Here is a 12,631-nt window from a genome sequence, read left to right as displayed (position 1 = left end):
ATTCAATGTTGGAGTGTTTCACACACAAAAAATAATAATAATTAAGAAGTAGAAAAATTCTATACTTATCTTATTTGTTTCTTCATATCACCGCTTTATTCCGCATTATCTGAAGCATATTCGATGTGAATTAATTAGCAATCAGCGTAGTATCCAAATTTAACTTTTTATTTTTAACACTTGAAGCGTAATTTTTTAATACTTTTAACATCATTAATTTCAAAGTGTATAACAAAATTATCCGCAGATTAATATATATAATCACTTTGTAACTAATTATATTCGTTAATTATTTTGCAACTTTATAATTTTAAAAAGATTAAAAATTGAAACAACAAAAGAATAGGAATTTTTTTCCCTAACATTTATTATCCAAATATGGATTTCGAATGAAAATATGAATACATTTTAAAATGCAATATAAATATACATTTTTTATTACAATTAGATAATTTTTGCATTTTATAATAAAATTATAAACGTTAAATAAATTAATGTATTAATTTTTCTTTAAATTCAAAATTTTGTAAAATGAATAATATTAAATATTTTTTTTTTAAATTTAACATGCTATTCAATAAATACACAAAAATTGTAAAATAACTATTATGTTTTATTATTCTACTTGATTCTATACCATTATTTTTCATTTAATATCTGAAGTTTAAAATATAATACAAATTTCCGTTGTACAAGTGATTTTTCTGGAGCAATTTTGCTGTCCACCTCTCTTTGTCGCGGCGGGTCGTCTGGAGCGCGCTCTCTTGGAAGCGTCTTTTTAGTGCGTTTCGAGAGGAGTCGCCGCTTGTGTGGACACGGTAGTCACTACTCCGTCAGTCAACATAATTATCCGGTTCTGCAACATTCCCTGGCGCACAAACGAGCAGAGGCTGCGTGGCCGCGAGACCAAACTGCGCGCAGCCTAGTTCGGGATGAGTGAGTGAAAGAGGCTGCGAGAGCGAGCGAGCGAGCCAGGGCCACTCCTTTGCCCGCGTCGCTTCGTTTTTTCCGAATAATTCATTACCGTGCGGCGGTCCATTCAGTGTGTGTGTCTCTTCTGGGCCGCGCGGAGCAGGGACCACGCCATTCATTGTTCTCGGCGGAATAAGATTTACGTGCCCGATGCACATGTTTGCGTTCTCGGCCCGCAATCAGCCGTTTCGCTTTTTGCTCTCTGTGCGCGCACAAGAGTCTCTGCGCGCATTCCGTTTTGCCCAACGAGCAAAAACTCGCAAATAATGTGACAAACTGAAAATTTTAAATTGAAAAAAAAGCAGCAGGAGTTCTGCTCTGCAGGTGCTTTGCTTTAGAAAATGTTGTGGTACTTTTCGTTTACTTAAATAAGTTTGAAGAGGGACTTGAAATACATGCATTGACTGTTAACGATTGGTTTGAGAATTTGGAAAAAAAGAAACGAAATTCTCATAATCTACTGATTTTTAGAACAATAAATTTGAAAGTAATCAAAATTTAAAATTTTTTCCTTGGTTGTATTTAAAAAAAAAAAAACTAATTTCTTCTCAATTAGATTGAAATATAGATTTCGAGTTGTCGTACTTAATTAAATTGTGTTTTGGCAAAATGCCCCAGTATTAAACCAAAGAAAAGATAAAACTATAAAAAACTATTCAGACCCTCTCCAGTTATAATTTTTAATCCTAAATTAAGAAGAAAATCAGAAATATACAGTAATAAAAATCAAAATAGGCCCTCAAAGCTCAAAAACTTTTAAATAGAAAACGTTGAAAATTTTCAATTCAAGGAGTCTTAATTTTCCGTTTTCAGTTGTAACTTAACTTTCTGTCATGAATGTCTTGAAGAATGAAAATCGTTTTACTATGGAAGGTCCTGTAACATTATTTTTTTTTCTTTCAAAAATAGTCTGCAATTCTGATTTAAATATTTCCATACTTGTACCAATAACAATTATTTTATCCGCTAATATTGTAATTTTTAATAAATAATAAAATTTTCCGCTATTTCTAAAAGAAAAAAATCACTTAAAAGTGCGGTGGAATACAAAAGGCATTTTTTCGCAGATGAACCTTAATGTTGTAGCTACTGGTATTGCCTCCGAGTGAACAAGGATGAACCGACTCCTGCTTTTTCCGTGTGCTTTTTCTTCAGCTGCTGCGATTCACGTTCTTGTATATTTCGTTGCGTTGACAATTGAACACCAGAATAAACGCGATTCAGAAACACACACAGGTGCTCAAATAATCCTTTTGCCGAGAGAGCAGCATCCGGATCGAACTTGAAATTCCCATACCACAAACGTAGAGACTTAAGTTCATTCAATTTTAAAAATGAGGGAATAATTAAACCGTATTAAAATCTCATAATTGTTAATAATCAAATACTTTTATAATTTGTATTAAATTAATAAATATTCAGCATTGAAATAAACAAATTTCTTTAATGTTGGATTTTAATTCTATATATAATATAATTATGATGGTATTTATGGAAAATCATTTGATGGACACGTTTAACACAGAATCACATAAATCATGGGTTCCGCATGAAATGCAGGTGCTGAAAATCGAAGTCTAAATAAAGGAGAGAGATGTGGAAAGAGAACGATTTTATTACCATGAGGTGCAGCCCGAATATTCCACAAAAGCTCTCTATTATTAGTGTAATAACCGGCGGAATAAATTTTGATTTATATCATCAAAGGGTTCTTGATTTTAATCATTATAATACGGGGAAAATAATATTAAAAGCGGCGTCGGCGAGGTTCTTCTCTGGCCGCCGTTTTTACGCTTGGGCGCATTCATTTTTATCGTGGTTTCAGGCGGAATATCGGAGTGAGGCGCATAAACATAAAAATTCAAAGTGTTATTAACCGAGATATATCGCTCAGCAGGCTCCGCAGCAGCTTCTGGTGTTCTCTGAAAGTTGTGCGAATAAATTATTCCCCGAAATTGAACCAGGATATGTTTTTCTGATTTGTTTGCCGTCTTAAAGCAATAATGTTAAAAAATAAATATCTATTTTAGATTTAAATAAATTTAAAACTTACTTTAAAATATATATTTGAGTGGATTCACGTAATTAGTTAATTAAATAATAAATTTTATTCGTATAATAAGCTCATTTAAGGGATATTTTTTATACCTGAACCTTAACTCATTTGAATTTTAAGAAAAAGTAAATTTATGAGAAAAAAAAATTTGTAGACCAATGTACAATGACAGAATTAATTAAAAATAAATTTTTGCTCTTTGCCTCTAAATTTTCGTCTGTAAAAAAATTAATATTTAATCGATATGTTGCAGATGTCTTGGAAAAATTCGTACGAATTTTCCATTGCTGGTTGACCGCCTCAAGGTGCTTTCAAGGCAATCAAGCGCGATCCTTACTTGTGAATCTGTTTTGAATAAAACCATACAGCCGGGAATTATATTATATAGGTGCGCGCTTATGCTCTCGATATATTTTTATAAAACGCTCTCCACGCTTTTCATGTCTCGGGTGAAACCCTTAATTTCGATTGCGGGCAGTAGTCGGCCGCGGAGGCCAGGAGCTATATTACATTATTATATCTCTCTATATACGAGGCACTTTTAATGTCTCGGCTGCCGTGCTCCTTCTGATTGAGCCGCCGATCCCTATCTTTCTTTCTCTCTCTTGTGTTTTTTCTTCTTTTCTTGAAAGCCTTGGCTGCATCTCTGCGCGGACACCCCTCGGCGGTAATTTTAAATAAGAGTAGAGAACACACACAGCACACAACACATCAGAGGCTTTTTTGTTCAGAAATCGCCTATTATCTGCCACAAGCTTTTTATAAACTGAGACGCCGGCGTTTTTACTGAAATGTCAACAATTTCAAGGATAAAAAACAACATAAATTTCATTTCTGTCAAAAATTGTTGTTTATTAATTAAATGTAAACAATGTGGATGATAAATCAATAAAAAAAATTGTATTTCTGCATAGACAATACTAAAATTTGTATGGACTTTCATCGAGTTTTACATATTTTTGCATATATTTTTAATTTTTTCTCTTAAATTGTTGTTGTTTGTTGTTTATTCTACTCAAGTCATACATGAAAAAAAATTAAATTGGAAAAATGAGCAGAAAGGGTATCACAACTAGCAGAGGTCTGCTAAAACGCCCGACATCAAAAAGAGATCGGCCACCGCGTGAACCCACACTATCGAAAAAAAAAAGAACAATCACGACACTTTAAAATTGCTGCCACAAATGCTGCTTGCAAAGGGAGGGAAAATTGCTGGTTGGGCAGTTTTTGAGGGTCGGTGGCAGGTCATTCCAGGGCTTGACGACCCTGAAGGAAAAAGCGCGCTGGCCGAACACACTTCGGACCGGGGGTGGCTGGAGGCGGGGATGCTGACTATTGTCGCCTCGCAGCACTCGGCCCTCGATGATTCGGGCGCGCGCGTCAAAATCAGTCTCGCCGCTCAGGCACTTTTTAAAAAAGAGAAGGTCGGTGTACCTGAGGTGCATGTCGAGGGGCAGTATTTAGAACAAATTTAAGCAGAAACGTACGCACTACAAAGAGAAAGGGTATTTTTAATGAGCAAAATTGTTTCATTTTTATTCAAGTGTCTGTCTGATTTTGAAAATCAGTGCCGTCGAAAATTTTAGAACGTGTAATTTTCTTCACTATTCTTGTGCTTGAAAACAACTTTAACTTTTGAGCTTTTTAATCCTTAGATAAAATTTACTTTTTCTAATCAATATTAATCACTTGTGTTGACTCTTGTGAAAAGATATCAATTAATCCATAAATTAGCTAGAATTATTGCTAATTATTTATTATTATTTTACATTTTTTTTCATAACTATAAAGTAGCTCCTGGCCGATATTTTGATTTATCATTGTTTAATCATTGTGTTGATAATTCAATCAACAGTTTATTTTAAATTGTCTTTAATCATGATCAATACTTTTTGTGTGATTCAAATCTAACAAGGTAAGCTATTGAGATGACACACGCCGATTTTGATGAAAGTTGGTATACAACTTGCTCTACCCTTGGGTGTTCTGGAATGGCTATCAAAAGTTGGCCAATTTCATAAGGGAGGTACATTAAAACGCATGTTAAAAACTATCAAATGTAGGCAACAAAAGCGTCCTCTGTGTATATAATTTGCCTACATCCGATTTCTCCAATGTAATTCAAATTACATGGAGTTTATATGGCAAAAATTAAACAAGGAAAATTGGGCAAAAATTAATAGCCGTTCTGGGGTACCAATGGGTATTACAAGTTGTACACCAATTTTCATTGAAATCGGGGTGTGTCATCTCGATAGCATATACCTTGTAAGAGCAAATAAACCAAAACTTCCAGCATTGATTTATGGAAATTAAACTCATTGACACATGCTTTATTAATTATGTGATTTGCGTTAATCGCTCCGTTTATCATTTGAGAGAGAGAGCGGTCGTCGATAACTGAATGACATAATTACAAAGCACGCGACGCCTGAATTAAAATTATATTAAAGGAGCGCGAGAGGAAAGGATCGCCTCATTTCAATAAGTTCGGCTCTCGCGCGATAATTTACAACACATGGAGTGAGAGAGTGCGGTGGTCTGTCTAATTTGAATAATAAATACTCAACACAGAGAGCATCATCAATGCGCGCACGAGAGAGAGTTCCGGAATATAATTTCGTACGCGCGCAGTTCGGTAGCCACAATGATAAATTACACCTCAAAGCATTTATTAGTTCACGCGTTATGTAAATTTATGAAATAGATTTGGATCTGATGTGTGGGTTTCATCTGCAGCCTCTGAAATTATTATTCACTCATGTGCCGCCGCCACCGCGCGTCCTCTCTTCTTGATAAATTTTATTCCGCCCTTGCCACGAGCGCATCTATAAAAATATATCATTTTTTTTTCTTAGCCCGAGTCAGTCCGTCAGCGAATCTGTCCGACGGACGGTGTTTCATCAAATGATTCCGCCTTTGAGATGCGATCGACGTTAGCTCGCCTTGGAATAAAATCGATTACTCTGATGTAAATCGGCGCCCTATAGACGCGTTGTTTTGTTTTTCTATACGTCCAACATTGCTCTCTCTGCAGATGTCCATCTTCTATAGTTTTTTTGCTTTGCTAAGGCACTGTTATGTCGTACAAAATTTTCCATCCACTCAGCAGCTGCTTTCCTTATCAAATCAAACCTTCTTTCGTCAGTCCATATGTCACTTTCGCTGATTTGAATAATACATACATTGTTACCAGAGGACACATTTGCTATGATGTTTTTAAAGAAATAAAGAATAAAAGCTTGATTGTTAAGGTATATAAACTATTTAGTTTGGTTAAAAATATATATTGATAAACATATGCCACAAAAAGTTGAAATCCGTCATTTACCATTTGAATTTTTTTGCTAATTTAACCCCTCCAATTTATTTTCTTTTGGTGCTCGCAGGCTCATGAGAATTTTGATTAATAAGCCCAATAAATTTTTCACTTGTTGATCAGATTAAGTCAAAACTGCGTTTCAATTGATTTGAAATTCAAGCACAAAAGTCCAGATAAATTTTTTTAAATCTTCTGACAGTGAGTGTAAATTTACGATTGTAATTTTTTTTAAGATAAAAATTTTGAGAGTATTTTTTCCTCAAATGGAATTTATTTGATTTAAATTCATACCCCTGCCTGAATCAAATACATTTGGCAAAAAACGTCCACAATTTATGTGTCCTTAACAATTTATTACTATTATTATTTCCGATTTTGGGAATTTAATTGGGGAAATAAGCGTTTTTTTTCTGTTCAAATTTAGAGATCCTAAACACTTTCATGCTCTTTTAAACTTTTTAAAGCTCACAATTCTCTTTTGGAAATCTTTTTTATATTGCCAACACGCCATACCTGCCTAAGCAAAATCATTTGTATAACAAAATTTTAATTTTTAAATTGTAGTATAATTAATACATATTATTAAAAAAATTCAAAGTTAAATGTTTTTTTTTATATTTATTTTATATATTTTATTATTTGTTGAATTATACAAACAATACAAATAAATTTAAATTTGAATATTTATACATAAAAAATACAGTATGTGAAAATATTTATATAAATTTAGTAAGACACATTAACTGTGCTATAATGTATTGTTTGATCAACAATCAAATACATGTGCTTGAAACAAGTTTAAATTAATTAATCAAAATTATTACAATTAATTTAATTTTTAGCGGAGAGAATTTAATAAATACATAATAATTGATGTGTAATCTCATGCTTGTGCCAGGTTTTTTTTTTAAAATATAAATTTCCTAATCATTTTTTTATTTGTTAAAGAAAAGCTAAATAATTTAAAAAACAGTTTTCATAATACAGGCGTAGAGTATAGACAACGATTAGTCAGAACGCCAGACTTTTTAATGTAAAATCAGGAGCAAAAAATGCACGGGAGCAGCAGATTACCGGGAGAACGCTTATTACAGGCCTATTAAAAAGATCATTAATCATATCCCCCTGCGCGTACATCCACGTGTGCCTCGCAAAGGTTATGGAGAGAGAGAGAGATTTGATCGCGAGAGATGCGCCCTCTCAAAATATGTATTTAAGCATCGGTAGCCAAAATGAAAACAATAAATTATCTTGGGGCGGCGATCTCTCTCTCTGCGTTGATGAGCCCTATTTGTTTAAGAAAATCTAGTTCTTTAATATTATGTTTTGAAGTGGAAAGGGAAAAGAACACAAGTAGCCGGCTTGGAAATATACATAAACGCTCGGAGGCGATTTGCATAATGAGAATAGGTGTAGTAATTAATCAGACGGCCGCGGCCCTTTTGACTTCTCGGATTCATCTTTCCGAATCTGTCACTCGGCCTGTTTGTCCCGCCCGGCTGCAGATATAATGTGAAGCGCCGTGAAAAATGCCAAACGGGTTGTGCATGTGTTTTTTTCCGAGAGGCTTATTTGAATCCACACGCGCTCTGAACTTTGTTATACAAAGTATTTATACACATATATTTTTGTGTTGTTATGCGTGCCATAGGCGGCTGCGTTTCATTCTCGGTGTATTTTGTCTTGAGAGCAGCACAATGCGCTCGCCGCGTGTGTGTGCTGGTGACAGTGATAAATCCAGAGGCCACTGCTAACAAATGGCCACCTCGACGGCCGACCCCCGCTGTTCCAGTGGCGATTGTTTTTGACCCAGGCGTCATGCAAATGCTCGCCTCGTTCTTATAGCTTCTTAAATATTATTTTAAAACCATATAATCCAGTTGGTTGCTACTTTTAAGAGCGATATTTTCTCTGCTTTCCAAAAATTAATTTTATATTTTACCTAATTAAAGATTAATTACAATTATCGTCTTTTTCTTCATTTTGAATACTTTCTTCAGATTTAAATTAAATAGTTTTTACGAAAGCTGTTGATAATTTATAAATCTGTAGTAAATTATTGAATAAATTTTAACTAAAATTATATCCTTAAACATATTTTGAAAATTTAGTTGACACTAATCTGATAAATTGACTTCTTATTGTACACATAATATAATTTAATTTTAAATGTGACTCTTAATCTTGTGTAATCATGATTTTAAGTAAGCAAATTTAGATTTAGTCAAAATTCGTCTTACAATTATTTTCAAAAACGAAAAATAATAAATTTTGAAAAAAAACTTGCAGTTTTGTTATATATAAAAAATTATGGAATCAAACCTCAGTTCCTTAGATTGTAATAATTTTTTGATTCCATTACATAGCTATCGCGATGGTTATACAATGCATTCAAAAATTTAACGAAATAATTATCGCGATTTATTTGAAATGAATTTTTATAAAAAAAAATTAAAAAATTTGATCTTGATTTTTATTAATTTGCCAACGTATACCATCAAACAAAACTGAATGAAATATTTTGTGCAAAATAGTTTTTATATTATATGGGCAAGCAAGAGATTATTTTGAAAGTTTTGCTCCCGTGCCGAGCGAAGAGCGACCTTTTGCCATGCAGTGCTGCCCTCTCCAACGAGCGCGATGGGCAGCGACTAACTACTGAGCACGGAGCCTGCCTTGTATCTGTATCCAAAGGCTGTAAAAAAAATGCGGTTTGCGATTTTCAGCCGCAATTCTAGGCTTCAATGCCTGTAATGTTATTATTAAAATTTAAGTTACTTTTTAATTGGAGCAATATATTTTTTAGTACTCTGCTGGTGCAAAGAGAAATGGAGGATTATGAAAATTAAACTTTGTTAAAATTAACCAGTTGATTCGAAAAACCTCAAAACGGTCGTATTAATATAATGGGTTATATAAAAGTAAACTACAAGAAACCTTGCTTTTTTATGTTCATCAATAGTTTTCGTAAAAACAATGTATTAATTTGCCCCGAAAGTGTTTATTATCCCATTTTTGTTTTGTTATTGTTGAGGCCATCATCAATAAGGGTATAATGCTCCTTTTCATTCATTCTTGTGAAAAATCAGTAAATTTAAATCATTTGAACTCTTCCGACGCAAATCAAACTATGATATCTTAGAAATATTTTTATTATGCAATGTTCAAAACATCATAGAACTGTATATTATATTTATTTATTTATTATATTTATTTAAAAAAAAAATAATATTTTTTTTTACATATTGTAGAAACGAAATATTGATGCAGTAAAAAACCTCCATTATTAAATGACCTAAAAAAATTTTGTATGTTTTATATTTAATAATTAGGAATATCAAGTACAAAAATTGTAAAACAATTTATAAAATATTGATAAATTATAAATTACATTTTATTTTTTTTTAAATTATTTGTTAATCATAAAGCAATATATAATTATTATATTTAAAACCAAATAAGTAGGATTATATTTTCATTAATTGAGTAAGTTTTATTTACTTCTTTCAGCTTCTTTTTTTCCGGAATCCTTTTTTATAATTCTATATTGTTTAAATAAAATAATAAAAATCAAGTTTTTGTTCATATATTTCGCGGAGTGCGTGGTACGCTGTGAGGGTTGTTTGCTGCAGCAGGTTGGCATGATTCCGCGAGAGTGCGAGCCGTGGTGTGTGTGTTGCGGGTGTAGCGAGAGAGATACGCAGCGAGAGAGCAGGAGGCGAGCTGGGCGGCGTTGGCGCGGCCAATGGCGGCGGCGCCGCGTGCGTGACATCAGAGAGCGGCGGCGCGCGCCAATCGCGGCGCGGCCTCGGCCGACGTACAAAAAAGAGGAAAACACCGCGGCGCTGGAAGGGGCCGAGCATCGCGCTTCAGTCAGCTGGTCTTGGCTGGTAGGGTGGGGAGCACGAGAGGCCCTCGCGCGACCCGCCGACACTCAGTTGACGTACGGTCCGCATTGCACGCAGACACACACTCAGAGCCAGTCGGTGCTTCATGAGCCTTGCTGCATCAGTGTCCGACGACGACGACGAGCGCGATCAGTGACAAAGAAAAAAAAAGAGACGGACAGAGTTTGATTTTGAAAACGCGTGAGAGTGCAGCGATGCAGTGCGGCTAGCGTAGCATGGCCACAGCCTACTTGTCCGCATCCAGCATCAACAGTTCGCCGAGTGCCGTGCTCGTGTTGGCCTCCTCGGGCGGCTCGGCGCCCGCTTCATGCGCCTCCAGCATCGTGGACTGTGCTTCGCGAAGCGTTCTCGGTTCAGGCGGCGGCTTCGCAGGTATGAACATTGTTAACGCGGCCGCAGCGGCCGCGGCGGCCGCCGTCCAGGGCTACGGCTCGCCGCGAGACTCGAACCCTCCGCCGGCCTCGGTGCCGCCGAGCAGTTCGCACGAGATGAAGTACCTGCCGCCGCAGCACCACCACCACCATCACCACCACGGCGGCCACGGGGCGCCGTCCAACGGCCACCCGTTGGCGCACAACCCGTGGGCCAGCCTGCCGCCGGAGCACCACCACTGGGGGATGCACCACCCGGCCATGCAGGACGTCAAACCGCAGCCGCAGCAGCAACAACAGGAGCTGCACCACGCGCACCACGCGGCGCGCGCGGGGTCCGCGGGACCCCCGCAGCACATGGGCGGCGTGCCGCCCCCGCACCACTCGTGGCACTCGTCGCACTACATGTCCTCGTCCAACGGCTCCTCGCCCCTCCAGCACCCCTACAGCATGAACGGCATGCTGGCGGCGGCGGCCGCCGCCGCCTCCGGGGGCGGCAACTCCCTCGGCGTCGGCCCGCAGCTGCACCACTCGCTGCGGGACATGCACAACGGCAGCCCCAACTCGATCGGCGGGCCCGACCCGCGCCACGACCCCGAGGAGGACACGCCGACCTCGGACGACCTCGAGGCGTTCGCCAAGCAGTTCAAGCAGCGCCGCATCAAGCTGGGCTTCACGCAGGCCGACGTCGGCCTCGCGCTCGGCACCCTGTACGGCAACGTCTTCTCGCAAACCACCATCTGCCGGTTCGAGGCGCTGCAGCTCAGCTTCAAGAACATGTGCAAGTTGAAGCCGCTGCTGCAGAAGTGGCTGGAGGAGGCCGACTCGACCACCGGCTCGCCGACCAGCATCGACAAGATCGCCGCGCAGGGCCGCAAACGCAAGAAGCGCACCAGCATCGAGGTGAGCGTCAAGGGCGCGCTCGAGCAGCATTTCCACAAACAACCGAAACCGTCGGCCCAGGAGATCACGGCCCTCGCCGACAGTCTGCAGCTCGAGAAGGAAGTGGTGCGCGTGTGGTTCTGCAACCGGCGCCAGAAGGAAAAGCGGATGACGCCGCCCAACACCCTCGGCGGCCCGCCGGACGGCATGATGGGCGACGGTTCGCAACCCGGCATGAACATGCACGGCCACCACTACGCGGACATGCACGGCTCGCCGCCGATGCACACGCAGCACTCACACAGCCCACCAATGTTGTCCCCCCAGCCGATGGCGCACCAGAGCCTCGCAGCGGCCCACTAGCCCCGCGCCGCCCGACCCGCCGCGTGGTGGGCCGCCGAGGACGCAGACCCACGGGACTCGCCGCCCGTGTGTCCTCCGGCGGCCATGACGCTGCACCTCTACCACCACAGGTTGCAGTGAGCGGGCCGGGCGCCCCTAGAGGGGGGCCCGGTGGCCCCCAACAGGGCCACCGTCCAGTGATCAGAGACGCTGGGTTTTAAAAGTAATTAAAAAAAAAGAACAATTGAACAATTTGACTTTGACAAAGATAGAGAGACAGGACTCTGTGCAGTTGTTATACAGTTTGTGTTGTGATTCTGACCGGTGATGTACTATGTAAATTGCAAGAAAGAAGAGAAGAGAGAAAAATTCGAACTGACCCCCAAAGACAACAGATACCAAATTTGTGTCGTGTGTGAGCCGCGGCACCGACGACCCGCGCGACGGCAGGCGCGGCCAAGGCGGCCGCCACGCGCGCACCGCGCTCCTCGCCAGCAGCTCAAGGTACTGCATCCACTCTAGTGTTGTTTTCTCTAATAACTTTGATTTATTGAGAACCAAGTGAGCACTCAATCTCAATTCAACCCACACACACTCACGCGCGATGCGATTTAAAAAGTAAAAAAAAAACGTTCGATCCGAAAATTTTGAGAAAAAATAATCCGATTTATAATTTTTTTTTATTATTCACTCCAAATGTGCGTGTATCCACTTGTGAGAGACCAATCTCTGATTAGACGATGCGGTTAAGGGAGGTACCTTTTTTTGGATAGATGTC

At 39.0% G+C, this 12,631-nt stretch overlaps 1 protein-coding gene across 1 annotated transcript; it reads left to right on the top strand.

The window, feature by feature from the left end:
- Nucleotides 1-10,243: 10,243 nt before the first annotated feature.
- LOC132193485 (silk gland factor 3-like) lies at nt 10,244-12,097 on the top strand. Its single transcript, XM_059614191.1, has one exon. It carries the CDS (start codon nt 10,474-10,476, stop codon nt 11,872-11,874), a length of 1,401 nt encoding a protein of 466 aa, XP_059470174.1. The 5' UTR covers nt 10,244-10,473; the 3' UTR covers nt 11,875-12,097.
- The last annotated feature ends 534 nt before the right edge of the window (nt 12,098-12,631 follow it).

The sequence above is a fragment of the Neocloeon triangulifer genome, unplaced genomic scaffold (genome assembly GCF_031216515.1).
Source record: "Neocloeon triangulifer isolate White Clay Creek 2 clone unplaced genomic scaffold, ASM3121651v1 ptg000004l, whole genome shotgun sequence".
In the NCBI taxonomy this organism is placed as follows: domain Eukaryota; kingdom Metazoa; phylum Arthropoda; class Insecta; order Ephemeroptera; family Baetidae; genus Neocloeon; species Neocloeon triangulifer.
Note: the sequence above shows the minus strand (reverse complement) of the source record. Positions and strands in the feature narration are given on the sequence as shown.